The 26,668-nt window shown below is 49.3% G+C and overlaps 1 protein-coding gene across 5 annotated transcripts in view; it reads right to left on the reverse strand.

Annotated features, from left to right (window-relative positions):
- Window positions 1-4,008: 4,008 nt before the first annotated feature.
- The window catches only part of GAS7 (growth arrest specific 7), a 201,060-nt gene continuing 178,400 nt past the window's right edge, over window positions 4,009-26,668 (reverse strand). For all 5 annotated transcript variants that reach the window (XM_070479098.1, XM_070479097.1, XM_070479102.1 and 2 more), the window contains 5 exons: window positions 19,335-19,463; window positions 18,109-18,232; window positions 12,726-12,805; window positions 11,061-11,159; window positions 4,009-10,397 (listed from right to left, as the gene is read on the reverse strand). In XM_070479098.1, coding sequence (XP_070335199.1) covers window positions 10,284-10,397; window positions 11,061-11,159; window positions 12,726-12,805; window positions 18,109-18,232; window positions 19,335-19,463 — 546 coding nt within the window. In that variant the 3' untranslated portion in view covers window positions 4,009-10,283. The remainder of the gene's footprint in view (window positions 10,398-11,060; window positions 11,160-12,725; window positions 12,806-18,108; window positions 18,233-19,334; window positions 19,464-26,668) is intronic.

Consider the following 26,668-nt stretch of genomic DNA (forward strand, 5'->3'; position numbering starts at 1 on the left):
CACTGTTATTGTAAGCCTCAAATGAGTTAATATGTGCAATGCATTTACAATAGAGCCTGACAGTAGTAAGAGCTGAACACATGTTGAAACTGAATAGTGTGTAAAGTAATTAGCCCCCAACTAATAAAAATAAATGGAAAAAAAACAAAACAGAAAAGTCATTAGAAATGTTTGCTATATAAAAGATGAATTTGTGTGTCGTACTCTTAGAATACAGCAGCCATCTCCAAATTATCTGGTTCGGTAAAAATGGATGCTTGTGTAGGAAGTTTCCTCGACTGGAGTGATTCCTGCAGTAATAACCTTCACCTGCTCTGGCACCAGTAAAAGAACTGTTTTTGCTGTTTAAAAAAAAAAAAAGAAAGAAACTGAATAGTGAAAGTTGCTCAGTCATGTCTGACTCTTTGAGACCCCATGGACTGTCCATGGAATTCTCCAGGCCAGAATACTGGAGCAGGTAGCCTTTCCCTTCTCCAGAGGATCTTCCCAACCCAGGGATCGAACCCAGGTCTCCCACATTGTGGGTGGAATCTTTACCAAATGAGCTATCAGGGAAGCCCCAAACACATGTTACCTTTTATCAATATTCTTCTATGACAGGGTTCAAGAACTGCACTGCATACAGGGGCTAGCATGTGGAATGTTTGAGTGAAGCCAGGGAATTAGGAAGGCAATAAGGGAGTGGTTAGGCCTGTGTCACATGTGGCAGGGGCTGCCTCCATTAGAATGTAGTCAGATGGGATTATGGCCCGGTGTTACTAGATTTTTTGGTAACCCAAGAGAAATCAGAAATCAGATTTCCAGATGCAATTTCCAAACTGTGGGAGTGATTTCCAAATTTTTCAGAAACATGGTGTGGGATAAGTACAACTTATCTGTGGCTTGATTTCAGCTGTAGATTGTTGGTTGGCAACCAAGCCTGGTGCCGGCAGCTGGCAGACAGTAGTATGTGTTTGCTGAGTGAATGAATGGACAAGAAGGAGCTCTGCCAGGGGAGGCTTCCACCCCTGTGGTCAACTCAGTACCCAGCGTGGGCCACAGGGAAGTGCCCTCGTGAGTAGGCTTGTACCTGAAATCTCAACACCTGAAGGGGAGGCTGCTGGTGCCCTTGCTTGGCTGAGCGTCACACCTGGAACCTCAGAATCGCCATCTAGAATGGGAGCGAAGTCTTGGCTTTATCCAGGGGTGGTTACTACAAAGGGCTTTGTAGGGGGCGCTAGTGGTAAAGAACCCACCTGCCAAAGCAGGAGCCACAGATGTGGGTTGGATCCCTGGGTCGAGAAGATCCCCCGAAGGAAGAAAGGGCCACCCACTCCAGTACTCTTGCCTGGAGCATCTCATGGACAGAGGAACCTGGCCGGCCACAGTCCATAGGGCCACACAGAGTCAGACACGACTGAAGCAACTTAGCACGCACACATGGTAACTACAAAGAATAAAGCACACAGTGTGTAGGCGAGTGACTTGGGGTTTGTATCCTATTTCATAAGAGGCTAATGACAGGTCCCTGCTGCTGGGGGGAAGACACCCGCCAGCCCCCGCTAATATTATGCAGGAAGGACCCAGAAGTTCAGGTTCAGATGTGCTGACCCATTCCTCCTGGTCGCCCCACCCACTGCAGATCCAGAGTGCTTCTCAGAAGGCCTTAATGTCACGTGCGTGTGTGTCTGTATACTTACTATTTTTTCCATCAGTTTGTGATAGCATATTCTTTCTTAAAAGGAGCTGTTTCTCCTTTTCTAGGCTTTCACTAGCCCGCAGCAAGGGATTTGTTCTCAAGAGCAGTTAGAAACAGGACGGTCATCAAACAAACAAAACCCAAGCCATGAAAATGAAGTCAGACGCCTCCACCCTCGCCTCTGAACCTGGTGCGTGAGGTGATTAGAAGTGCTTCCTGGGTGTCCGCACTGAGCTTGCAGGTAAGACAAGGCCAATGTCACAGGAAGAAACCAAGCTCTCGTTCTCAAGGAGTGAGCAGAGTGGGCAAGGAGCTGTGTTCTGAAGGTGAGGAGCTGGGTTGCCATGACAACAAAGAGGCTGTGGGCCAGAAGACAGGACCCCCGGGTTAACACAGAAGGCAGCCAGAGCCCCCAGTCCCTCTGCTCCTCTCAAGAGCAAGGAGCAGGTGCTGCCCACACTCTTCAGGTTGCTGTGCCCAGGAAGGGCCCGACCCTGGGAGGGGACCATAGGCAGCTGTGTAGATGCTGCTGAGAGAGGGGGTCATGACCTGGAGGTTTGTTTGAAAACCTGCATAAACATCTTCTATCAGAGGGAGAGTTTATGTTCCTTAGCCAAACAAGTTGTTGGAGATGATGTATTGTGAGGGGATTTGTTAAGTCTGAGCTGGGCCATAAACTCTCCCCGAGCTCCAAAGACCACTTGGGGAGAAGCCCTCGTCTCTGGCCAGTGAATCTGTTTGTGTCTCCCCCTCCCAGCCTGGCCTTGACTGAAAGACGAAGACTCTTCCCAGAGGCTGGCCCCATCCTCTCCCTAAGCTGGGAGCCCTGGGGCCCCTGCCACCCTCCCCCACCTTCCCTTGCTGTGAGCAGAAAGAGAAGCGAACCCTTTGACCCCGGTCTGGAAGCAGAGGGGAAAGAGGGCTCAGAGAGCGTGAGTGGGAGGCAGAGAATGGAAGGAACGCCTCTCCTATGGCTGTCCCCATCACAGTAAATAGCAATCTGTCCTTTTGCTTGCCTGGACCAGAATCCTTGGAGTCATCCCCTGTCCCCCTTTTCCTATCACACCCCACTCCAAACTGGCTCGAAATCGTGTTGGTTCCACTTTCAAAGCACTTCCAGAATCTGACCGTTCTTCCCACCTCCACGTGGCCACCCCTGCAGGCAGCGTCCCCTGTCCCTGCGTTCTGGCTGCCTTGCTCCCCTGTTCCTACAGTGAGCTCCCCAGCAAGGAAATCGGGCTGTGTACCCTCAGCTTGGATGGCCCCCAGAGCAAAATCACAGGCTTTCCAAAGCCTGCAAAGCTCTGCAGAAGCTGCCCCCTCCCCATCACTGTGTCTGCTCAAGCCAACTGGCCTCAGTGAGGTGCCTCTAGCCTTTAATAGGGCCACCTCCTCTGCCTGGAATATCCTCCCCCCCAGCTACCTGCCGGGCTCCCTCCGAGGTGTCCTTGACTTTGGTCAAATGCCACCTTCTCAATGAGGCCACTCCAATCACCTTATTTCATGTTGCCACTTACCCACCTCCTCCTCCCCCTGCCCTCTTGTCATAACACCTATCATTTTCTGCATACACTCTGTATATCATTTTGTTAGCCTGTCTCTTTCTGCTGGAAAATAAGCTCTGTGAGGTCAAGATTCTTGATCTGTTTCCATCACCAATGTGCTTCCAGTACTGAGAGCAATATTTGGCGTTCTGTGCATGTGTGCTAAGTCGTTTCAGCTGTGTCCGACTCTTTGTGACCCTATAGACTGTAGCCCACCAGGCTCCTCTGTCCATGGGATTCTCCAGGCAAGAATACTGGAGTGGGTTGCCATGCTCTTCTCCAAGGGAGCTTCCCAACCTAGGGATCAAACTTGTATCTCATATTAAGTTTCCTGCATTTCGCAGGTGGGTTCTTTACCACTAGCACCACCTGGAAAGACCCTGGCATACAGTGGTGTTCACTAATTATTGCATGGATGAGTGGATGGGATGCATGGGTGGAGAAAGGAACTAATAGCCAGGAGCCCCTTGTGTTCACAGGGACAGAAGTCTCCAGGGAAGGGGACTGGGGCCAGGGGTGTGGTCCCTCTGCTAAGTAATTGGGGGTAAAATGATCACCCAGCTCGGGAGGGACACTGAGCCCATTTGTACAAAGAGGGTGGGAGCCCTCCAGGAAAGAGGGTCACCCAGTGGGACGACACGGAGTCTCTGGATAGTTTATTTTACACAGGATGAAATCTAAGCATCTCAAGTGTACACACAGAGCCGAAGGGGGAAAAAAATGAGAGCAATTAACTTCCTAAAAATGCTTTATAATAATGCAGAACAATTATATATAGCAAACGCCTTCAAAATTTAAACATTTAATTTTTCAGCATTAATACACACAAATGCTATTACGGGCATGGTGTGGGAAGGGCAGATTACAGCCTCCATAGGGATCAGAGTTTTAACAGTGTTACTTATAAATTATAGTACATCAACTTTATTTACTGATCTAGGCAGCCAGGGGATGGAAGGATATACAATGTGGAATAAACACATTCATACCGGGATGAGGAATGCTGGAGGAGACACAGCTTTTTAACATTAAAAATGTATAAAGTATTTAGCAAAAGGTACAGAAAACAGAGCAAACAAGCACGTTTATTTTGTTAGAAAATCCCGCTTTCGTGGGCTTTGCTGATGTGCTCCTGTCTGTGAAGGGGCTTGTTCCTACCCTGTCGTCCCCTTCCTGAGGGAAGGGCAGAGATACCGATTTGCGGCCCCATCCCCGAGGATGGCAGGTGTCCCTTTGAATGACTGTCCCTGGGTCCACACGGCTGCCTGGAGGCCCCTGTCCCGAGAGGTGGCCTCTTGCTGCGTGTGATGCCGGTTGGAGAGCACCTCCACTCAACAGACAACAAATGCCCAGGTCCCTGGAAGGGGATGTGACGATGACAGGTTACCAAGAGAGCAGAGCGGGACCGGTCTGCTGCTCTTGTCCTGGTTCCTTATGCTTTCTTGTCGCCACGTTCACACCATCCCCATCAGAGCACCCATGTGCCTGACCCTCTGCCTCCCACCACTGCAAGCCCATTAGGGATACCCCTCAAACATAAAGGGCCAAGTTCCCCTGAAGAGTGCAGATCCAAAGGCCATCACAGCCCCTCTCCCTTGGAGACACCTCCCAAGGCCCTCCAGTAGCCACACCCCAGCATCTAAAAGGTTCGGGGGGAGCAGAACGTTGGTTTTTGTCACCTTAGTCTCACCAAGCCAGGAAAGAGGGGTTGGATCCCCCACCTTCACAAAGGGCCCAATAGAAATGACTCCAGTGGGGGGGGGTGGGGGGGGGATGATGTTGAGAGCCCCCAGGCCCCCTTCCCCCCCAAAAAAGAGGCATCCTGGCAGCGGTGGACCCTGTGTTGTGGGCTCCACAGCCCACACTGTCACCTGGCTGGACCCAAGGACGTCTTCTGTTGGCTGGGGGAGGTACCTGGTTGCTGGCAGGGGCTCAGCTTTCACTGAGCAGGGCACAATTAAAACGTGGAGGTCTCGCCCAGAGCTGACAAGCATCAGCAGTTTGGCGTGGTTTTCTCTCTGCCACCACCCAGGAGGGTGGAGGCACAGGCCAGGTAAGCAAGGCTCGGGCATCGACAAGAACCTGAAGGGAGGAGCTCTGACTCCATGCCTGGTTTTGCTCCTTGGAAGTGACCTTCAGAACATGGTGTCGAACATCAGTGGATGAAGGTAATGGCTTCTGCTTTCTTTAGGAATCCAAGGAGGAGGAACTACCTCATTCTCAACAGCTCATGAAACTAAGTTTTTGTGTCTAAAAATCTCTTTTTAGATTTCTCAGCACCTAGGGACCCCTCTCAGGAGGGGGTGAGGTGACAGCACGCACAGCTGTGCCAAGCGGACTCAGATTAGGTGTGACATGTGCACTGGGCACAAAACTAGAAATGAGAAGGGAAGGAGGGACAGAATGCAGCAGCTGGAGGAGGCCTGGGAGAATGTTCTAGAATAAACACCTTCAGTGTGCAGGTGAAGGAAGATCCAGAGAAGGGTGGTGCTGAGCCCACGGCCAGCCCCCTGCTTTCTCACCCACACCCTCTCCACCCACCTCCCACACCCCCGAACTCTCAGCAAATGGCAGGGACTGGGCAAGGTGAAGGGAGGGTCCCAAGGAGCAAGTGGATTTGCCAGCTGAGATGCCAGCTTCAGGGGGGCAGCAGAAACCCTGTCCGCCATCCCTGCCTCCACCCCCAGCAGCTCTCTGCACTGTGAAAAACCTAAGTGTTAGATGCCCCCAAACCTAAAATGACTCATAAAAAGCCAAGTGTGAGTCCCAAGAACCACTGGGTGCAGCTGGCTGGAAATAGCTGTGCAAACAACCTCAAGACTCCAGGTCAGCAGCTTCCAGGCAGACAACTGGTTTTAACAGCAAGGAAGCAGTGGGGTGCACCCATTCAACGGACGGCTACTCGGCGTTGCAGGGGAACAAGCTAGTGACATCCTACGACAAGGTGACTCAGAGGCATCAAGCTGAGTGAGGAGGCCAGAATCAAAGGCTCCTGCCTATTTCTATGATACACTACAGAAGGCAGATCTGCAGGGTCAGAAAATCCATCAGTGGTTGCCAGGTGCTGGGGATGGGAAGAGTGGATGGACATCAAAGAGCCTGAGGGGATGTTTTTGGAGTGATGAAAAGATTACGTTGATCTCAGCAGTGGTTACAAGACCGTGTCAAAGCTAAAGTTTTAGTTGCTTAGTCATGTCCCAACTCTTTGTGACCCCATGGACCCCATGTGTCTGCCAGGTTCCTCTGACCATGGGATTCTCCAGGCAAGAATATTGGAGTGGGTAGCCATTCCCTTCTCCAGGGGATCTTCCTGATCCAGGGATTGAACCTGGGTCTCTTGCATTCCAGGCGGATTCTTTACTGTCTGAGCTACCAGGGAAGCCCCATAACACTGTGTAAGTTTGTCAAAATTCATTGAGCTGTATCCTTCAAAAGGGTGAATTTTCCTGTATGCTCATGAACCCCCAATTTCAAATGTCAAATATTTCAATAAGCTTGGAAAAAGAAAAGGCAGTGGGACCTGTGGGGACAGGGAGGTTTATGGAAATGACGGTACGCTGGCTAAGGAAGTGTGCTTCTGATCTGTGCCCCACTTAACACTGGTCCAGGAACTTTCCCTATCTACATAATCACCAGTAGGTCTGCAGAATCCTGTATAAATTCTCCGTGTCAAGGCCATTCACCGCTGGAAGTAAAATCACTTAAACAAGCCGAGGTCTTTGATGTCCTCGGAATCTTATGGCTTGCATTTCCAAGAAGGGACTTTGGCTCTGCCAAGATTTGTTTGCTTCCATCTCCTAATCTAGTAATTGATTGGTTTTCACAAAGGGAATACAAACCCCTGATTCCTGAGTATATACAGGGTTTTTCTATTTGCTTTGGTCATTAATCAGCCTCAGTGAGGGGAGAAGTGTCTCCCCCCAAAGAAATCCAATCCACCCTTCCCTGCCCCCAAGCTGACACAGGTGTTGGGTAGAATAAAAGGAGACCCAAGGTGGTCCGATGGGCAGAACCTCAGGACAGCCATCCCTGAGGGTCAGCTGGCCAGTGCTTTCCAACACTGATCAGAAGCAATAGGAAAAAACAAAAAAAGAGGGACAAGCAGCTTATCCTGGAGGTTGTCTTGGCAACTTATGTTTGTCTTAGAGATTCTATTCTAAAAGTCAGGCTTTCACAGACAAAGTGCCTCCATGTCTCCCAGGCAGGAGGGGCTCACCTGTCCTCAGAAATGGAACACTGGATGTGCTCAAGAATAACCTGGAATCACTCACCCTGATAAAAGCCAAGCAAATCCTCTTATAACCTAAATACCCAAACCCAAACCAAACCAACCACTAGGGCAGAGCGCCACTCTGAAGACGACTTTCAGACATTCCAGACTTCATCCTAACTATAGGGACAGAGGTCTGGACTCTCAGCTCCAGCCCTGCTCGTGATTCACTGTTCAATTCACAGCTCTCACTGGCTGTCCTTGGGCTTCATTCTTCCTCTGTGTAAAGCAAGAATTATTTGCAACAAACAAATCTCTGAAATTTGAGTTGGATATGAGCCATGTGTCTAGTGACCCCGTGATCATACTCTTTGTGCCATCTGGCTCTTCCGTCCTCGGGTAAATGCCACATGGCTTATTACAGGCTCCCAGTGGGTTAAATGTGGAAGAGATGCAAGGCTCTCGTTTCCCAGAAAGGTCTGAAAACATGCCCTTGTACACATGGAGAATACAGGGGGTGGGATGGAGCAGAGTTCTTAGCTGGTACGAAGCTACGTCTGTAGTACTGGCATAATAACTAGCTTGCCCCAAGTGTCTGCTGATTCAATGAATGAATGAATGAATGAGTGAAGAGCTATCAGTACAACAGATGGTATCTCTGCAAACCTAAACTCTGCAGAGAGTATCTGTAGGTGAATGCCAAGGTTACTGACCTGCAAGACCCTAGGAAAAAAGATGAGTCTACACAAAAGAACAGTCCATGGGTTTCCCTGATGACAGGGCTATATCTTGTTCCGAGATCTTTGCACATCACCCAGGCTTACCTAAATGCTTGATGAATGAATAAAGGAGGGAAGGAAAAGGAAAAGAAGTATATGGGGGTGTCTAATGAGACCGAGGGAAAAGGGGGAAAGCGTGACTTCAGAAAATAGACTGGCCTACATGAGGCCAACTCAGGCTACCCTAAAAGAGGCAAGAGCCCTAGGGAATAACAGAAGACTCTGGAATCCTCAGATGGGGATGAGAAAACAAAGTCAATGAGCCACATCACACATGAAAGTATCTATGTTAATAACAAGGCTATTGGCTTTCAATGTCAGAAAATCATCCACAAATTAGTTGACTAAGCCACAAAGCAATTACTGCTAGCACCCATCTTATTTTTTTTTTTTAATCAAGAAACCAAGAAATGATAGCCCCAAATGGGCAGCTGGTGTCACAGCCCAACCTCAGACTGGAAGGAGTAGCTCTCCACACCAGACACAGATCCATCTTGGCGGCCTGTATGTTGGTAAAGGCCTTCACACTGACCTTTCTGGTTGGGATGTTTTGATAAGAAAAGTGGCAAAGCTTGGTTTGCTTTAGGATATTCAGCATCTTTCTATTATCACTATGAGGGCGCCATACTGACTCAAGAGAAAGGGATACCAAGAGATACAAGAAAAACAAGTCATCAGTTACCAGCCTGGACGACGGAGAGAAAGACCAGTGAGTTGTCCTCTCAGACGGCTGCCCTTATGAGACATGAGTTCTGTGAATTCAAAGTAATCAATGGGAAAGTGAAGAAATACAGGTTCTTAGGGTGTGGGCTCCAGGCTGGAATGTGCCCCTTGCAAGCTGTCTGACCTCCTCCAGCCCTTTTCTTCTTCCAATCCCCTCAAGCCAATTCTCAAGATTTAGTGTGTAAGGGAGAAAATGATGAGTGAGGACCCGATGGCTTCCCAGGTCATGCTCAGACCAGGCTTTCTCAGGAAAGAGGAGATGGCAAAAGGGCAAGGGGGTACCAGTCCCAAGTAGGGGCTCCATGCGGGGCTTGGGAATGTGCAGAAGGAGCTGAGAGGCCAAGGTACCCGACTGCCTGGATGGTGACATGTACTGTGGCCACGACAGTCTGCAATGCCTGCACGGTGCCCGCCAATGACAGCCAGACATAGAACAGCAGTCCCAATTCCACTGTGCATGGGCAGGTGGAACCACCTGGGGGGTGACAGAGACTTGTCTCAACCCCTCCCTGACATGAGACTGACTCAGCTCCCTGGGATGCACGAGGGTGGAGCAGGGGGCTTCCCCGAGGAAGCGGCTGCAGGTTGGGTGGACTGGGATGTCTGGAAAGAGCACGTGGCATGGAGGCCTGATTTAACAGGCACACGATTCGCTGCTCCAACTGGGGGTGAATTTGCTGAATGAGGTAGTTTCATCCTGACCTCTCCAGGCAGGGTCAGTCTGGGAAAACTGGAGCCAGACCTTCTTCCCAAGACTCCCATTGGTGAAAAGTAGCAGAGAAGAGCCAGGATGTAGGCCCTCAGAATATTCAAGGGGGGAAAAAAAAATCAAGAGGGAGGGCTGCTGCAAAGGATTCTGGGTGTGGGCTGCTGTGCTGAATGGTGGCCTTCTCTCCACGACTCTGATCCTGACACTCGGCTTGGAGACAGAGACCTCCCTCCCCTGCCCCTCCAAAGCCCTGGAGACAAGGCGGTCGTTGGAAGAAGGGCATGAGCATGGGACACATTGCTCTGGGTGGGGAGGGGACCCCTCTGGTACTCAACAGGGACCACAAAGTTCCAGTCTCAGTTTGTCCTTGGAGTGGCAAGCGCAGCACGGGACTCAGGGGGCTTCAGCCTCAGAGGCAAGGGCAGGGCTGTGGATCCATCGTCTCGGCCTGGGAACACCCGGGAGCTCCCCGTGGGGCCATCTGGGCCGCCCTTCCGGCATCACTTTCCCCTCTCCTCAGTGGACCAGGAGAGCGGGGGAGGGCAGCGCCACTCCCGACCCTGGCCCCCCCGGCGGGAGCGCCACCTCCTCTCTATGGGACCCCCAGACCCTCCCCGGTAGGACCCCCGGGGCCGTGCGTCTAGATCTCCATGTCCACGGGGCGGATGTTGCCTGTCTTGTGCTCTCTGACCCACAGCTCCCTGTCTTTGGCTGGGTCCACTTTTCGAAGCAGTTGGTCCACAGGCTCGACTGTCTGCAAGGGATAAGGGATGGAGAAGAGAGGATGCAGTCAGAGGTGGAGGCGGAGCCAGGGGCGTGTCCTCTGAGCCACGCCACTCACACCCTCGCGCCCGACAGAGCAGCTCCTTTAGAGGGTTGTGGCAGCAGCAGGGGTCCTGGGAAGGCCTGTTCGAGGGACAGATGTGGGGGCTGGGAGAACCGGGGGTCGGGGGGGTGCAGGGCTCTGGCCTCTGCTCTGCTTCCCCTCATGCACGCGACCTCCAGACCACAGGGTGGGTGAAATGGCAGGTGGGTTCAAGAGTCTGTGACCCGTTCCTCTCTCCACGTGTCCCCCCATTTACCACCTGAAAACAGGTTTATCGAACTTTAGCTTGAGAGGTTTTGAATAGCTCCAGCATTGTAAGAAACCCAACAGAGGAGGCAAGGTCACCTCTAGCTATTTTAACCATCATGACGCGTCTATGGGGTGCGCTTGGGATGGAGTCACGTGGATGTCCAGGATAACTGACAGGTCCATCCCAAGAGGTTGCCCACAGGCCCGAGTCCCTGCCCACCCTCAGGACAGATTCCTCCGTAGCAGTTATGTAACCTGCCACCATGGCACAAAGGCCATGGCTCCCCCTGGTCCAGCGTCCCCCCGGGTACCGCTGGCCTCGACCTAGGGCGGAGAACTCACGCTTTGGTTGAACATGTCTGTCTCGTGCCGCAGCTGCGTGTACTGGCAAAGGTGCTGCCGTATCATCTCCACCCTCTCCACCTCCAGCCGCTCCAGCTCCTGCCGAGGAGGAAACCCACAGAGACCTCTGGGGGGTGTCCCTCCAACCTGGGGACCTTCCCCCTACATGGGTCCTAGACCATCCTAGAGGCAAAACACAGATGCTGCCCGACTCCCTGGGGTCTGGCGAGGCACCCACCCCGTATCTGGGGGCAAAGGTATAGCCAAGGATGCAGTGGCTGCTGTTTCCTGAATCTCCTTCCAGGCATGGTGGGTGCTACGAGCTTTCCGCACATCGCTTAATTGTCCTCATCACAATGTTAAGAGATACAGGTTCTGTTCTTACCTTTTCCAAACAAGGGAATGAACACCTGGAGAGGTAACATAGCTTGCCCAAAGTGACAGGCAATTATGGGAGCAGTGGGATTTGCACTTTTGTGCATTTTAAAAAAAAATTTATTTATTTGGCTGTGCAGGATCTTAGTTGCAGCACGTGGGATGTAGCTCCCTGACCAGGGACTGAACACAGGCCACCTACACTGGGAGTGTGGAGTCTTAGCCACTGGACCACCAGGGAAGCCCCCCGTTTTGCCTTTAATCAAACTTCTGCACCACTGCAGCCCCAGGCCCTGACGTGGTTGAGAAATGAAACACATGCAGGAGCTTCTGCCCTTCAAACTCTTGGGGCTTTGTCCTTGGACCTCTGCTGAGTGGCCTTGTCTCCTCTGTCCACCTGAGTGCTGAGGGACAGGCGGGGGAGGCAGGAGGGCCAGGAGTGGGGTGGCCAAGGCCACAAGAAGAACAGAAATTTGGCTCCTAGATGGCCCTGCATCTTTGGAATTTAGGGGATCCGGCCACTATTCTGTGTACAACTAGGTCACTGCCCAGGTGATTAGCTGGGGAGCAGGGGGAGTAAGCAGGAAGCTTAATTAGGAGATTAACCAGGAGGAAATCTAGGTCACTGCCCCTGGGGGAGGCCTCTAATCTGCTCTGGTGCGCTGGTGCCTGGGGAAGGCAGAGGGTTAGTCCCGTGCTGGATAGGCAGATGGATGGGGGTGGCTTGGGGCAGAGGGATGGTGTGATAAGCACTTGGCAGGACACCTCCTTTCTCACCTGGCCCAGTGGCCCAAGTGCCAATCCATCTCACCATCTACTCAGCGGGTGCTGACTTCACAGAAATACTCAGGAGAGCAAAGAAGTGGTCTGATGCCTGTTCCCTGGCCCCTGGTCAGAGGCCTCCCCCACTGCCCCAACCTCACCCATCCACACGTCTCGCAAGGCTCTGCGATCTTAGACCCTTAGTTATTCTGGGGGTAGGAAGGCCCACATTTACTACAACTTGGCTATTTTTCCTAAATGGACCACTCTGTTCATTTGACCCTGACCCCTCAGGAGGATATGGCAAGAACCCACAGCTGCCTGTGTTCACACAGTAGGAAGTGCCAGAGCAAGGGTATGAATCCACATCGCCTGGCCTGGAGATAGGGTCTCAGTCTCAACATTAGAGCAGATCTAATGACCATCTCTCACCTCCACCCCATCGCCCTCACGTCCACCAGCATCCACCCACAGCTTCCTGAGCGCCCACCCCTGCGGGGACATGCTTCCGCATCTCCGGTCACTCACCAATGTGGTGGTCACCATCTCTTCAAACCACTTGGACTGGGCCTGGTTGTAGAGGTCCACACAGCGCATGAGGTCGTCTCCTACAAAGGGCCAAGGCCACTGTCACTCTGTCACTCCTCACCAGGGCTGCCCTCTGCCACTCCCACCCCATGGCTGGGGTGATGGAGGCAAAGAAGGGGCAACCCAACATTATGCAAGACTGGCTTCATAGCGTCCACCTGAACTTAACTCCAGATGCCAAAAACTCAGGAAGGGAGTTTCTCAGTAAGAGTGTATGTACAGTGTGGGTGGGGGTACTCCGGGGACCCCTCAAGTCTATCATGAGCCCCAGAAATGCTTCCTCCTCTAGAGATGGCAGTTTTATTTCACACTGGCAAGTCCTGCTTGGTTGAACATGTGTCTCAAGCAACTTGGTATTGTTACAGAAGGGAAGTTTGCACATCACGTCTGTTCAGTGGTTTGTCTGTGTGTGTCTCTGTGGTTGTGTGTCTGTATGCGTGCGTCTGTGTTTGTGTACAGGCATCAGGCTGTCATTCTGAAACACAAAAGAATGTGTCTGATGCTTTATGGCTCATTCATGTGCAGTAATGCTATAAAAACAGGCACCAGAGTTTAACACACCAATTCCAGGATATTGGCTACCTTGGGAATCAGAGAAAGGGTGGGGGTGGGAAGGGATGGGCTCTTTCCATAGCATTTTCTTTTTCTTTTTTTTTTTTTTTAGCATTTTATTTCTTAAGAGAGACATCTGAAACAAACTATTCTATCTTGATGGCCAGTGTATTCTTTTATGTGATTGTATATATGTTTGAGACAGTTTATAGTTTGAAAGAAAGCAAAGTGAAAGTGTTACTAAGGTCCTGGTACCCTAGACTCTTGCTACAAAGAACACAATTCCTGGACCAGAAGCATTGGTACACCCTGGATATTTGCTCCAAAGGTGATCTCATGATATTTCCCAGACAGGATGAGTCAGAAACTATCTTCACAAGCTCCTTGGGTGGTCCATGTGCACATCACAGTGGGAGGAGCAGAGGTCGGTGTGCACAGAGCTTCCTGATCATCACAGGGCTCCAGAGAAAGGAAGACACCAGGGACCCGGCTCACGATGGGAAAACTCACAAGTGAACCCAAAGATAATGGATTAACCCTTCAAAGGGATCCCTAGAATGGCACCACTTGCTCACGTGTATTCAGATGTGAAAGTGAAGGGAAGAGGGGGAGAGTTATGCCCAGGGCCTGGCTCAGGGTCTCCTCCCCAGTGAACCATACCATTATCTGGGAGCTAAGCCTTGAGTTCTTCTGTGTACTCTTGCTTTAGTTGGCTTAAAGCTCAACATCGCAGCACTGTTTATAATAGCCAGGACATGGAAGCAACCTAGATGCCCATCAGCAGATGAATGGATAAGAAAGCTATGGTACATATACACAATGGAATATTACTCAGCCATTAAAAAGAATACATTTGAATCAGTTCTAATGAGATGAATGAAACTGGAGCCCATTACACAGAGTGAAGTAAGCCAGAAAGATAAACACCAATCCAATATACTAACACATACATATGGAATTTAAAAAGATGGTAACAATAACCCTATATGCAGGACAGAAAAAGAGACACAGATGTAGAGAACAGACTTTTGGACTCTGTGGGAGAAGGCGAGGGTGGGATGATCTGAGAGAATAGCATTGAAACATGTATATTATCAAGTGTGAAACAGATCACCAGCCCAGGTTGGATGCATGAGACAAGTGCTCAGGGCTGGTGCAGTGGGAAGACCCAGAGGGATGGGATGGGGAGCATCCCATCCTCCTAGGTGGCAGGGGGGATCAGGATGGGGAACACATGTAAATCCACGGCTGATTCATGTCAATGTATGGCAAAAACAACTACAACACTGTAAAGTAATTAGCCTCTAACTAATAAAAATAAATGAAAAAAAAAAAAAAAAAAAAGCTCAACATTAAGAAAACTAAGATCATGGCATCTGGTCCCATCACTTCATGGCAAATAGATGGGGAAACAGTGGAAACAGTGTCAGATTTTATTTTATTGGGCTCCAAAATATCTGCAGATGGTGACTGAAGCCATGAAATTAAAAGACGCTTACTCCTTGGAAGGAAAGTTATGACCAACCTAGACAACATATTAAAAAGCAGAGACAACTTTGCCAAAAAAGGTCCATCTAGTCAAGGCTATGGTTTTTCCAGTGGTCATGTATGGATGTGAGAATTGGACTGTGAAGAAAGCTGAGCACCGAAAAATTGATGCTTTTGAACTGTGGTGTTGGAGAAGACTCTTGAGAGTCCCTTGGACTTCAAGGAGATCCAACCAGTCCATCGTAAAGGAGATCAGTCCTGGGTGTTCATTGAAAGGACTGATGCTGAAGCTGAAACTCCAATACTTTGGCCACCTCATGCGAAGAGTTGACTCATTGGAAAGGACCCTCATGCTGGGAGGGACTAGGGGCAGGAGGAGAAGGGACGACAGAGGATGAGATGGCTGGATAGCATCACTGACTCAATAGACATGAGTTTGAGTAAACTCCGGGAAATGGTGATGGACAGAGTGGCCTGGCGTGCTGCGATTCATGGGGTCGCAAAGAGACGGACACGACTGAGTGACTGAACTGAACTGAAGCCTTGAGTAACAGAACCCACATCAAGGGCTTGGTTCATTTTGCTCTTGGTCCAAGGCCAATGGGTGAGCCCTTGATCCCAAGAAGGACTGAACTGGAGGGAAGAAAGTGGATATTTTACTGCAGTCATAGTCCCACCAAAAGCCTGTGCCTGACCGTGGGTAAGGTCACTCTTATGAACACAATATGAAGTTCCCAAAGCTTTATTTGTTGATTCTGATGTTGAGAACATGCTTCACGAACTTCTGCAACATCAGGAAATAATGTAGATGAAGGCAGGTGTGTCTCTTCTCTATGCAGTCCAAGGGTTTGAAATCAGACCCTTCTGAACAGTATGGGTTAAGGACATGGATTCTGGAACCAGACTATTGGGGTGTCATATAGCTCCACTGTTTACTAGCTGTGCAGCCCTGGACCAAGTTGATTCACCTGCCTGTGCCTCAGTTTCCTCATCTGTAAAATGGGGATAATAACAGTACTTTCAGAGAGCCACAGTGAAGATTAAACAAACCAAGAAAAAAAATGAAAAAGAAATACAAAGAACAAAATAAAAAAATTAACCACTTATGAAAAATATTTGCAATTCAAATGACAAAATGTTGATGTTCCTAACATAATCCCTGTCAATCAATCAATGAGAACAAGACCAGCCATCTGACAAGAAAATGGGAAGAGAATATGAGTGAATCATTTTAAAAACAAAAGTCACAGATGATTTAAAAGTCTATTTTTAAAATGCTCAACTCCACTCAAAAAGCAGTGTAAGTTAAATTAGAAACAAAATACTATTTTTCACCAGATAGCTACGATATCAAAATGAGACAGCATACAGTGTTGACAAGAGTTTAGGGAACAGGCATTCATAGAGAGTAGGCACACCCATCTGCGAAGCAACTTGGAAACATCCATCAAAATGAATACAAGCCTCTGACCCAGTTAAATGCCCCAACATCCCATTGACATGCAGACCCCCACCCCCCACAGAGAGGCATTTATAGTAACAGCATCATTGGCACTGACAAACACTCTGAACAATCTGAAAGTCCTACAAAAGTCCATTAGGGGAATGATGAAATAAATCTGGATACAATCATATACTTGCACATTATTCAACTATTTAGGAAATCTGATGTACATAAATGGATGGGTAAATAAACTGATGATAAAATAGACCTATCTCTAAGATACATCTATTAAAATAGAAGTTCAGAACAGTATAATATGATATGTATATACATTTAAATATTAAAAACATTTTAAAAATTAGGGTGTGTTGACAGTGACTATATCTGGGGAATAAGATTTTATATTCTTCTGTGTTGATTAAAATATTTTGTCTGCAAAAAAAGAAAAAGAGACTCAGATGTATAGAACAGACTTGTGGACTCTGTGGGAGAAGGCGAGGGCGGGATGTTTCAAGAGAACAGCATCGAAACATGTATATCTAGGGTGAAACAGATCACCAGCCCAGGTTGGATGCATGAGACAAGTGCTCAGGCCTGGTGCACTGGGAAGACCCAGAGGGATGGGGAGGAGAGGGAGGTGGGAGGGGGGACCGGGATGGGGAATACATGTAAATCCATGGCTAATTCATTTCAATGTATGACAAAAACCACTGCAATGTTGTAAAGTAATTAGCCTCCAACTAATAAAAATAAATGGAAAAAAAATATTTTGTCAAAGAGCAATATTGTTTCTGTAATATAATTATTTAACAGTTTCTTTAGTTAAGCTAATTTAAATGTGCCTCTCTTCTTGGGTTTTCTTTCCTACTCCCAACAAGTGTAGCATGGCTTCTGTTTCTACTACTGTGCTATTAAAGATCTTTATATAAATGTTGCATTTCTATTACATTATTCTGTTAGGATATCTTTACACCACCTTATTTCAAAATGTCCCTAAGATGGCTGTTTTTCGTCCTTTAATGAACTAATAACACCAGGTTCACCACAAGTTGGGGTGAAAAAGATTTAGAGACCAAACCATCTAATCCAAACCTTATCTCACAGCACATATTCTAATCCCAGAAAGCAAAATGAATTGCCTTTGTATATTGTGAAACTGGTTGTTAAGAAATATTGAAATTAAAAAAAAAATTGTTTCTTGCTGACTTTTCTCCCCTTCCCTTATGTATTAGCTAATCTTTACCTCTAGGTGGAAGCAGATGCTGACTCACTGAGGAATATTTTGGAGAGAATCTGAAATATGGTTCTTTCCTTTCTTTTTAAAAAATATTTTCTTGGCCATAGTGCAAGGCATGTGGGTTCTTAGTTATTGAATCAGGTGTCAAACCTGATTGCATTGGAAGCAAGTAGTTTTAACCGCTGAATTGCCAGAGAAGTCCCTAAAATGCGATTATTTCTTTAAACAAAATGTCAGACGTCCATCACTAGAGGAGAACCTTTGGAGAACTGTTACCCGGGGAGGTGGGGCAACTTGGAGGGTGGGTGGGGTTTGCACTTCAAGGAACTCCAGGCAGCAGCAGGACCCCTCAATTCCAGGTCCCTGGAGGAGTCTGCCCACCACCTGACCAGAGACCCTGGGCTTAGGTCAGAAGCAGCCCTCTCTGGGTAGGGTGTGGGGAGACCCCTCCCTCACCACTGCTTCCCGTGCCACAGCCTGCAGCCCCAGTCTCACCCCGTGGAATGCATGTTCCCAGGCACCCCATCTCCCGGCCTCTCCTGTCCATGCCTCTGGGACCGGGTGAGGACAGACGGGGCAGCAGATGACAGGGCCGCACTCACCTGCCTGCGTGGACTTCCTCCGAGCCTTCTTGATGTCCTCCTCTGTCTTGTTGCTCAGCTTGATCTCCAGCTGCTGGGTCTTCATCTCCAAGTCTCTCTGCCGCTCCGTGAGGGCTTTTCGGGCCTGGGGTCCAAGGACGTGGAGTTAACCACAGGCTCAGAGACAGCAAGGGCCCAATGGGCCTGGCCCCCTTTTTTAGGTTGTTGGTCAGTCGCAAAGTTGCGTCTGACTCTTTGCAACCCCCACGGACTGCAGCACGCCACACTCCCCTGTCACCATCTCCTGGAGTTTGCTCGTCATGTCCATTGAGTTGGTGATGCCATCCAACCATCTTGCCCTCTGCCACCCCCTTCTACTCCTGCCTTTAATCTTTCCCAGCATCAGGGTCTTTCCTAGGCAAGTCCTTTCTTTTCCCTGCTTTGGTAAATGAGGCTACAGGAGCTCCGTCAGGCTAAGTGGCGAGACCAGCATCACCCAGCCAGCTGGGGACCACACTGAGACTGCAAAGTATCCTTTCATCCTTGGCTTAGAGCAAGGCCCCCAGAGCATGCTTTCACTGGCACATGTACATGTACTGTGGACCCAGGCAGTCCTGAGACCACAGCTTCTCTGGGGCAGCAGGGACCACAGAGGTCATCAATGTCACCTCCTAACAGTGGTCAGCAGCTGGCAACACCTGCCTCCCCATTCTGGGGTGGGATAGGCCTTTTGGTGCTGGCCTCTAGCAGGGTCTAAGGTGCCCTTTTCTCCCACACCCCTTGCAAAGGTGCTGGGGTCAGCCCCGGGGGGAGACCTCTCTCTGCTCCATAACTGACCATCAGAGCTCCCAGCAAGGTCAGACCACCTCGGCCTCTGGGAGGGGGGTGGTTCAGTCAGGAGGGAATCTGCCAAGTGAGACCCAGACAAAGGGGCCCTGTGTGGACTGGCAGTACATCCAGGCTGCAGGATCCTCAAAATTAGGGTGTACCTTGTCTCACATTCCAGATGGAAGCCCCCTACAACCCCAAGGCAGGTGCAGCCTCTTCCGCCCCAACTGGGAATCTGAGCACCAGGGGAAGCACACACTTAACCTCTGGCCAGGGGAGGGGATTCTCATACTAACCCCCATCCCCAGATCTGGCTGCAGGGGGGACAAACGCCCCTGCCAGGGCACGCGGAGCCCCTGCTGGCTCCCAGGCACTGCTCCCTCCAGCATGAACCCCCACTCTGCAACCTGGGCCCTCACCTTCTCTACCGCGGCATAGCGGCTGGCAAGCTGCTTGCGGAGGTCTGCGATGTGGTGGTCACACTTCTTCATGTCCTTCTTGAAGTTCTCGCGGAAGTTCATCAGGGGCTTCTCCACCTCGCTGTGCAGCTGTTGATGGGGGAGACACACTCAGGACCCGGGGGGCACCAGCTATGAGAGGAGGGAGGGGGTGCCTCTCCCACCCAGTGGGTGAGAATGGATACCATCTCACAGGGAGATCAGAGACAAGTAGTTGTGTATGCAGTCAAGGATACTGCCTTGAGGATACACAGGCCTGCCTGTATATGCAGGCCAGGATACTGGCCTTCACTGGCCAGGCCCAGGGTTCACACCAATGGATGGGTTACTGCCTGGAGCCCACCAAGTCCCTGTGGGCACCCTCTTCCTGTGTGAAGCCCGCAGAGCCTCCTCCGGGGCTTTGCTCAGATGTAATCTCCCTTACCTTCTAAACTGGGAGCTTTGGGGACCATCCCTGTGACCCCAAACACTCAGCAACTATCACAAAGGTGACATTTAACCAGGCAATCTTGGGTCAGTTCTACTTATTGATCATCTACCACATGCCAGGTACAAAGACCATAGATGATGTGCACGTGGTCCGAATCTCCAGGAAGCCATGGTGGGAGCTCACAGGGACCCTTCCTGAGCCGTGCCTGCTGGTCTGCGTGGAGGCTGGCGCACCCCCATGCCACCAGAGTGGGCCAGCCTTGCATCTCTAGGGCCAGAGAAGGGCCCTTTAATGCTCTGAGAGGCGCTGGGTGGTGTCAGTTTTTCCAGCTTTCTTTTCTTTCATTTATTTCCTCTTTCCCACCCTATTCTCTTTGGAAGGAGAACTTTTACTTAAAACTTTTTTTGGGTGGTATGAACATGAGATGTATGTGATAACAGATAAATATGGACCTGCTGTGGTCAAAGGCACAGTCTAGCAGCCTCCCTACCCCCGACTCAGCCTCTCAGAGCCTCACCGACCCTGTCTCTGCTCCCAAGGCCCCCAACACAACCTCTAGGACCTCCTTACTGGCCTCCTAGGGCCCCTGACTTGGCTTTCCAGGGTCTCTCAACCTCCACCCTTCCTGCTGGGAATCAGATCTGAACCTCCCTGGATGGATGATGTCCCAGCACTGGGACTCTGGGACTTCTCCCATTCCTCACCAGGCTCTTTCTTGCTACATTACCTTTTTCCCAGAGGCCTCAAGGATGGAGGGGTTCCCTGTACCAAACCACTGATTACACGTTGACTCTGAACTCTAGGAGGGTGAAGGCCAAGCTGGCTTGGCCCCTGCTGTATCCACAATGCCTGGCTGGAGCAGGTACACAGTGGGCTCTCCTGCACTACTCAGAAAAATGACAAGATTTTCGGGACTCAATGCTCTGGGTGACAAGATGATGCTTTGCTGGTGGGTGACCTTCAAAGACTAATGGAGCAGGGGCTGCACTAACACCCCTCCCCTCATGTTGGTTGTAAAGTCTGCTATCACGTGTTTGAGCCCTGGGAAGATTCCTTGCACAGGAAAACACCCCCATCTGGTGGCAATCTGTAAAATGTTATAAACTTAAGTGCTTCTGAGACCTAGAGAAACCCTTCCCCACACAGATTAGGCTCTGGGGGAGGAGAGAGAGGGCTGCATAGTTGGCTGCCTTGGGAACTTGCTCCTGGTTGTGGGTCTATGTGGGTTAACTCAGCTTGTTGACCCAGTAACTCTGAGCTTTCTTTCTGAGGACCTGGAACATGAGTGATTTCCATATATTCATATGCCCAGGAGTAACCTGCAGAAACTTGTCAATACTCAGGATTTCTGGGTCCTGGCCCCAGACTGTGTGGTCTGGGAAGGGACCAAATCCTGCCAGGACCCCCAAGGCTCTCCCCAAATTCCAAATGACATTCTGGAAACATCACACTACTGACTGTTAGAAGTGATTCAATCCCATGGATTGAAGACCCACAGAGTCTCCCTCTATATTTTAAGTACTTTTACAAAAAGGCTAATTTTTTAAGAAAGTTGGCTAGATGTCTTTATACTCATTCTTAAGTTTTAAGCATATCTGGCTAACCAGGAGGTCAAAGTCCTCCACAGAAGCTTGTCCTTATGAACTTCAACTGGCCCGGCTTGGTTGCAATAGGCCATCGAAGCCATTCAGGTTGCCTTTCAAAATTTCTGCCTCTTCCTTCCACATCACTCATCAGAAGACAGCAAGAGAAGTCTCAGGTCAGAAGGAATTTCAGACACCACAGGAAGACCTCGGAGAAACTGTGGGTTGGGTGACAGATCACCAAAACAAAGTGAATGTCACAAAAAAGTGAGTTTTGCAATAGAGCAGGTCACATGGATGTTTTGGTTTCCCAGTGTACATGAAAGCAATGTTTTTATACTATACTGTAGTCTATTAGGGCTTCCCAGGTGGCTCAGTGGTAAAGAATTCACCTGCCAATGCAGGAGACGCAGGAAATGTGGGCTCGGTCCCTGGGTCAGGGAGACCCCCTGGAGGAGGAAATGGCAACAGACTCCAGTATTCTTGCCTGGAAAATCCCATGGACTAAGGAGGCTGCAGGCTATGGTTGACAGAGTCAAAAAGAGTTGGACATGACTAAGCATGCACACATGTAGTTTATTAAGTGTACAATAGTATTATGTTTTAAAAATGTTCATGCCTTAATTTTAAAAATACTTATTGCTTGGATTTCCCTGGTGGTCCAGTGGTTAAGACTCTGTGCTCCCAAGGCAGGGGGCACAGGTTCAATCCCTGGTTGGGGAGCTAAGATCTTGCATGCTGTGGGTATGGTCAAAATAAAAATATTTATTTCTAAAAAATGCTAACCATCATCTGACAATGCAGGGTTACCACACATCTTCAATTTGTAAAAAAGACACACTAAAGCAAAGTACTATATAGAACAAGGATGCCTGTATCTAGTCCCATGTTTTTCAAACAGTGCATTGCTAAGAGTTGTGAAATGGTTAGTGGATCAGGACCAGCTTTTTGATGAGCATAGCCCAGACATGAAGAGGAAACATCAGAGATGTTTTAGCCACATACGGGGGTATCTGTATGCGATTATCTAGGTGTGGATACATGTGTGTTCTGGGTGGCCATGGAAAATGTATAACTAGGTCACAGTCAAGTCAGTTTCAAGTCTCACTGATTTGGTCCAAACACTTCATTTCACACTTGAAAAAAATGAAAGCCCAGGGACACTAAGTGGCTTCCCTCAAGATCACAAAGCTTGTGAGGGATAGCACTGATAAAAAATCATTTTTTATTGTTCTCTTGATGCCCTCTGTGCCCCCCAAAAATCTTCTGGCTGAATACATGGCCTTGACTGCATGATTAAATTTTCTCCCATCACAAGGAATTTTTCTATTCTCTCTTCCTCACCCAGAAGCAGGTATAACTTCTTTTATACAGAGCAATCTTATTTCTTTAATAGTCTATTGCTATGAACAATGGCTCGAGCTAGGAGACTTCGAAAAGCCTAAGATTCCTGGAACGAAATTGCATTTCTTAAAGAGCTCTTGCCCCTCAACACAGAACACTCACGAAGGACATTTTCAAGGAGCCTTTCGGAGCAGATGTTAAAATGGGTTTTGCACATGTGAAGCTATATTTATCTATGGTGGATGGATAGTCTTTTCTTTTTAAGGAATTGTCATACAACCACTGGGCTGCTACCACGACTGCCTGAGGCCACCAACACTGACTGATGGGCTGGAGGCAGCAGACATTCTTATGGAAAAATCTATGTGTGAATTTTGTGTGAATATTTTTCAGAAGCCTCCCATCAGCTAGAAGAAGTCCACTCTGAATTAAAACATCCTGGCATTTGGAAGATCAGCCTGTACCACTGTCGACAGCCCCTAAGAGAGGGCAGTGTGCTTCAGAACAGAGTTCTGGGTTTTAAACGCCACTGGTCTGCCCAGAGGAAAGGTCCAGGGGTCAAGGCTCCAACCCACTCAGTCTGCTCCTCTGTCTGCTCCGTAGCTGAGCCCACTTGGCTGTGTGACCATGGGCTGTGACTTGACCTCTTTGTTCCTTCTCATTTGTGAAATGGCGATGCTGTCTTGCATGATGGCTGATACAACTGAGGGAGACAAGTTACGTCCTGCCCATGACGCTCACATAACCATGATACTGTGATATATGGGGTTGGCTGAAAAGTATGTTAGGATTTTCCCATGGTACAGAAAACTCCGAATGAACTTTTTGGCCAACCAAATGATAACATATTTATTTTGGTCTTCATCCCTAGCTCCTGGCTGGAACTCCTAGAGCCTTCACAATTTCCTAAACAACAAAGGTGCTAGGAGAACATTTTCTGGTTTAATATTTGGTCTTTGAGCCTAGTTCTGACACCAAACTCCTACATTTCTTAGAATTTCTTATGAGATGAGTCTGGGTGGGCTCCTGGATGGGGGCTTGTCACCAAAAAGACCAGGCCATGATTGGAACTTTCAGCCACCTCCTCCGATCCCCTGGAGGGAGAGGAAAGGAGCTGGAGACTGAGTTGATAATTATTATGCCTAGGTGTTGAAGGGCTTTCTTGGTAGCTCAGCTGGTAAAGAATCCGCCTGCAATGCAGGAGACCTAGATTTGATCCCTGGGTTGGGAAGAACCCCTGGAGGAGGGCATGGCAACCCTACTCCAGTATTCTTGCCTAGAGAATCCCCATGGACAAGGAGCCTGGTGGGCTACAGCCCATGGGGTCGCAAAGAGTCAGACACAACTGAGCGACTAACACACAGCACATATGATGAAACCTCCACAAAAGTCTGAAAAATCACAGGGTCCAAGAGGTTCTGAGTTGGTGAACACACCCACGTGCTGGGATGTGCACCCCAGCACCATGGGGACAGACACTCCTGCACTCGGGACCCTTTCCTACCTGACCCTGAGCATCTCTTCATCTTTGGCTTTTATCATGCCCTTTAATATATAATAAACTGATGAACCTCATAAGCGTCTCCCTGAGTTTTGTGAGCTCTTCTAGTAAGTTATCAAACCTGACGAGGGGATCACTCGAAACCCTGATTTGCAGCCAAGCGGGACAGAAGTTGTGAGTAACCCGGTGACCCACTACTTCTAACAGCCGTCTGAAGCAAGGGTGGCCCTGTGGGACTGAGTCCTTAACCTGTAGGATCTGACGCTGAGCTCCGGGCAGTTAAGTGTCAGAAGTGAATTACACTGTAGGACCCCTAGCTGGGGTCAGGGAATTGGTCAGTGTGGGGAAAACCCAGACATTTGGTGACTAGATGTAGTGTTATGAGTACGTGTAAGAATTTGCTCAGTCGTGTCCGACTCTTTGCAACCCCATGAGCTGTAGCCCGCCAGGCTCCTCTGTCCGTGGAATTCTCCGGGCCAGAATACTGGAGTGGGTAGCCGTTCCCTTCTCCAAGGGATCTTCCCGACCCAGGGATCGAATCCAGGTCTCCTGCATTGCAGGCGGACTCTTTACCCGTCTGAGCCACTAGTGCTGTGAGTAGCCGTAGTAAGAAGTAAGATTATAGGAAAACTGCATGGGGGAGGGCTCTGTCACCCAGTGAGTACTTCACAAATGACTGAGAATCGGGGGCCTGCTGATGGGGAGTAGAGGCCACCAGGATTCCCGGGGATCCAGCAGGTGACCATTTAGAAGCCTGCAGACCCGGCTCCCAGCCTCGATGCTCACAATGCTCACAACACAGCCTTACCATTCATCTCACGGTCAATGTAGGTTTCTACAATTGCAGAGATTGGAGCTGCCGGGGGTTAGGAGACCTAGAGGGAACACTGCTGTGATCTTCAGCTTAAAAATAACTCACTGCTCTGTATACAAGGTTCAAAGGCGACTCATTTATGGGGCTCCTTTCTCTCCCAGTGCTCGAGAGGCAATTTCCTTGTGAAATGCTTGGTGTTTAAGGTTACTGTGCCCGTGTTGGTCCAGGGGCTCTCACCCCCATTTGGGTGTCAACTCCCTCTCGGGGCACCAGCACCCTTCAGGAGCAGGGAGCTGGTAACGGCGCTGTCTCTCCTTCCACCTCAGCTCTTTATAAATCGCCTTCGCACATCTCAGCTGTATGAGTCATTCACTGTGCCGTGGCGTGCAGGGAAACATCACGGGGCAGAGGGGGAGACCTGGAAACAAAGCCAGTTTCCTGTCCTCCAACAGCGCACAAAGCCCAGAAATGCAACTGCTGTGGGAAAAGCACCAGAAAAGAGATAGGACGAGTGAGGCCTGAGCATGGAAGTCTCGGGAAAGAGCAGCCATCTTGGGGGATGCCACCTTCAAGTAGTAAAGGAGGTGGTGTACCTCTCAATTTTAAAGTGTGGGCTTACAGGCAACTCTACTCAATATCCTGTGCTAAGCCACAATGGAAAAGAAAATTTAAAAAGAAGGACTTTGAAAGTGAAAGTCGCTCAGTCACATCCAACTCTTTGCAACTCCATGGACTATACAGGCCATGGAATTCTCCAGGCCAGAATACTGGAGTGGTAGCCTTTCCATTCTCCAAGGGATCTTCCCAACCTAGGGATCGAACCCAGGTCTCCTACACTGCAGGCAGATTCTTTACCAGCTGAGCCACAAGGGAAGCCCAAGAATACTGGAGTGGGTAGCCTATCCTTTCTTCAGCGGAATCTTCCCAGCCCAAGAATCAAACCAGGGTCTCCTGCATTGCAGGTAGATTCTTTACCAGCTGAGCTATCAGGGAAGCCCTAAAAAAAAAGAATGCCTATATGTATATAACTGAATCACTCTTCTACACAGCAGAGATCAGCACGGCATTGTAAATCAACCATGTGCTGTGCTGTGCTAAGTCACTAAGTCGCGTCTGACTCTTTGCAACCCCATGGCCTGTAGCCTGCCAGGCTGCTCTGTCCATGGAATTTCTCCAAGGAAGAAGACTGGAGTGGGAAGCCATTCCCTTCTCTAGGGGGATCTTTCCAACCCAGGGATTGAACCTGGGTCTCCTGCAATGCAAGGCGGATTCTTTACTGTCTGAATTACCAGGGAAGCCCAAGGCTCACCATAGCCCAGTGTTAAACTTGGAGGGATTTTGTGAGTTGATTAGTAAAGAACAACCAGTATTAAAAATTAAATGTTCTAAACTTAAAATTAACAAACTGAATTAAAAACAAAGGTAACGCATACCCTCATACCCTCCTAAAAATGACATCTGACGATTACCTGCACTCTTGATGGATGTGTATGGCTTTCAGTGTTATTTTGTTGGTACATCTAAGGCTAGCATCTCTTCCTGACTCTTGAAATTTATACCATGGAAACCGGGCAACACAACAACAACAAACAGAGGCAGCTGCACATGGGTGTGTGAGACCAA

The sequence above is a fragment of the Odocoileus virginianus genome, chromosome 17, assembly GCF_023699985.2.
Source record: "Odocoileus virginianus isolate 20LAN1187 ecotype Illinois chromosome 17, Ovbor_1.2, whole genome shotgun sequence".
Taxonomy (NCBI): Eukaryota; Metazoa; Chordata; class Mammalia; order Artiodactyla; family Cervidae; genus Odocoileus; species Odocoileus virginianus.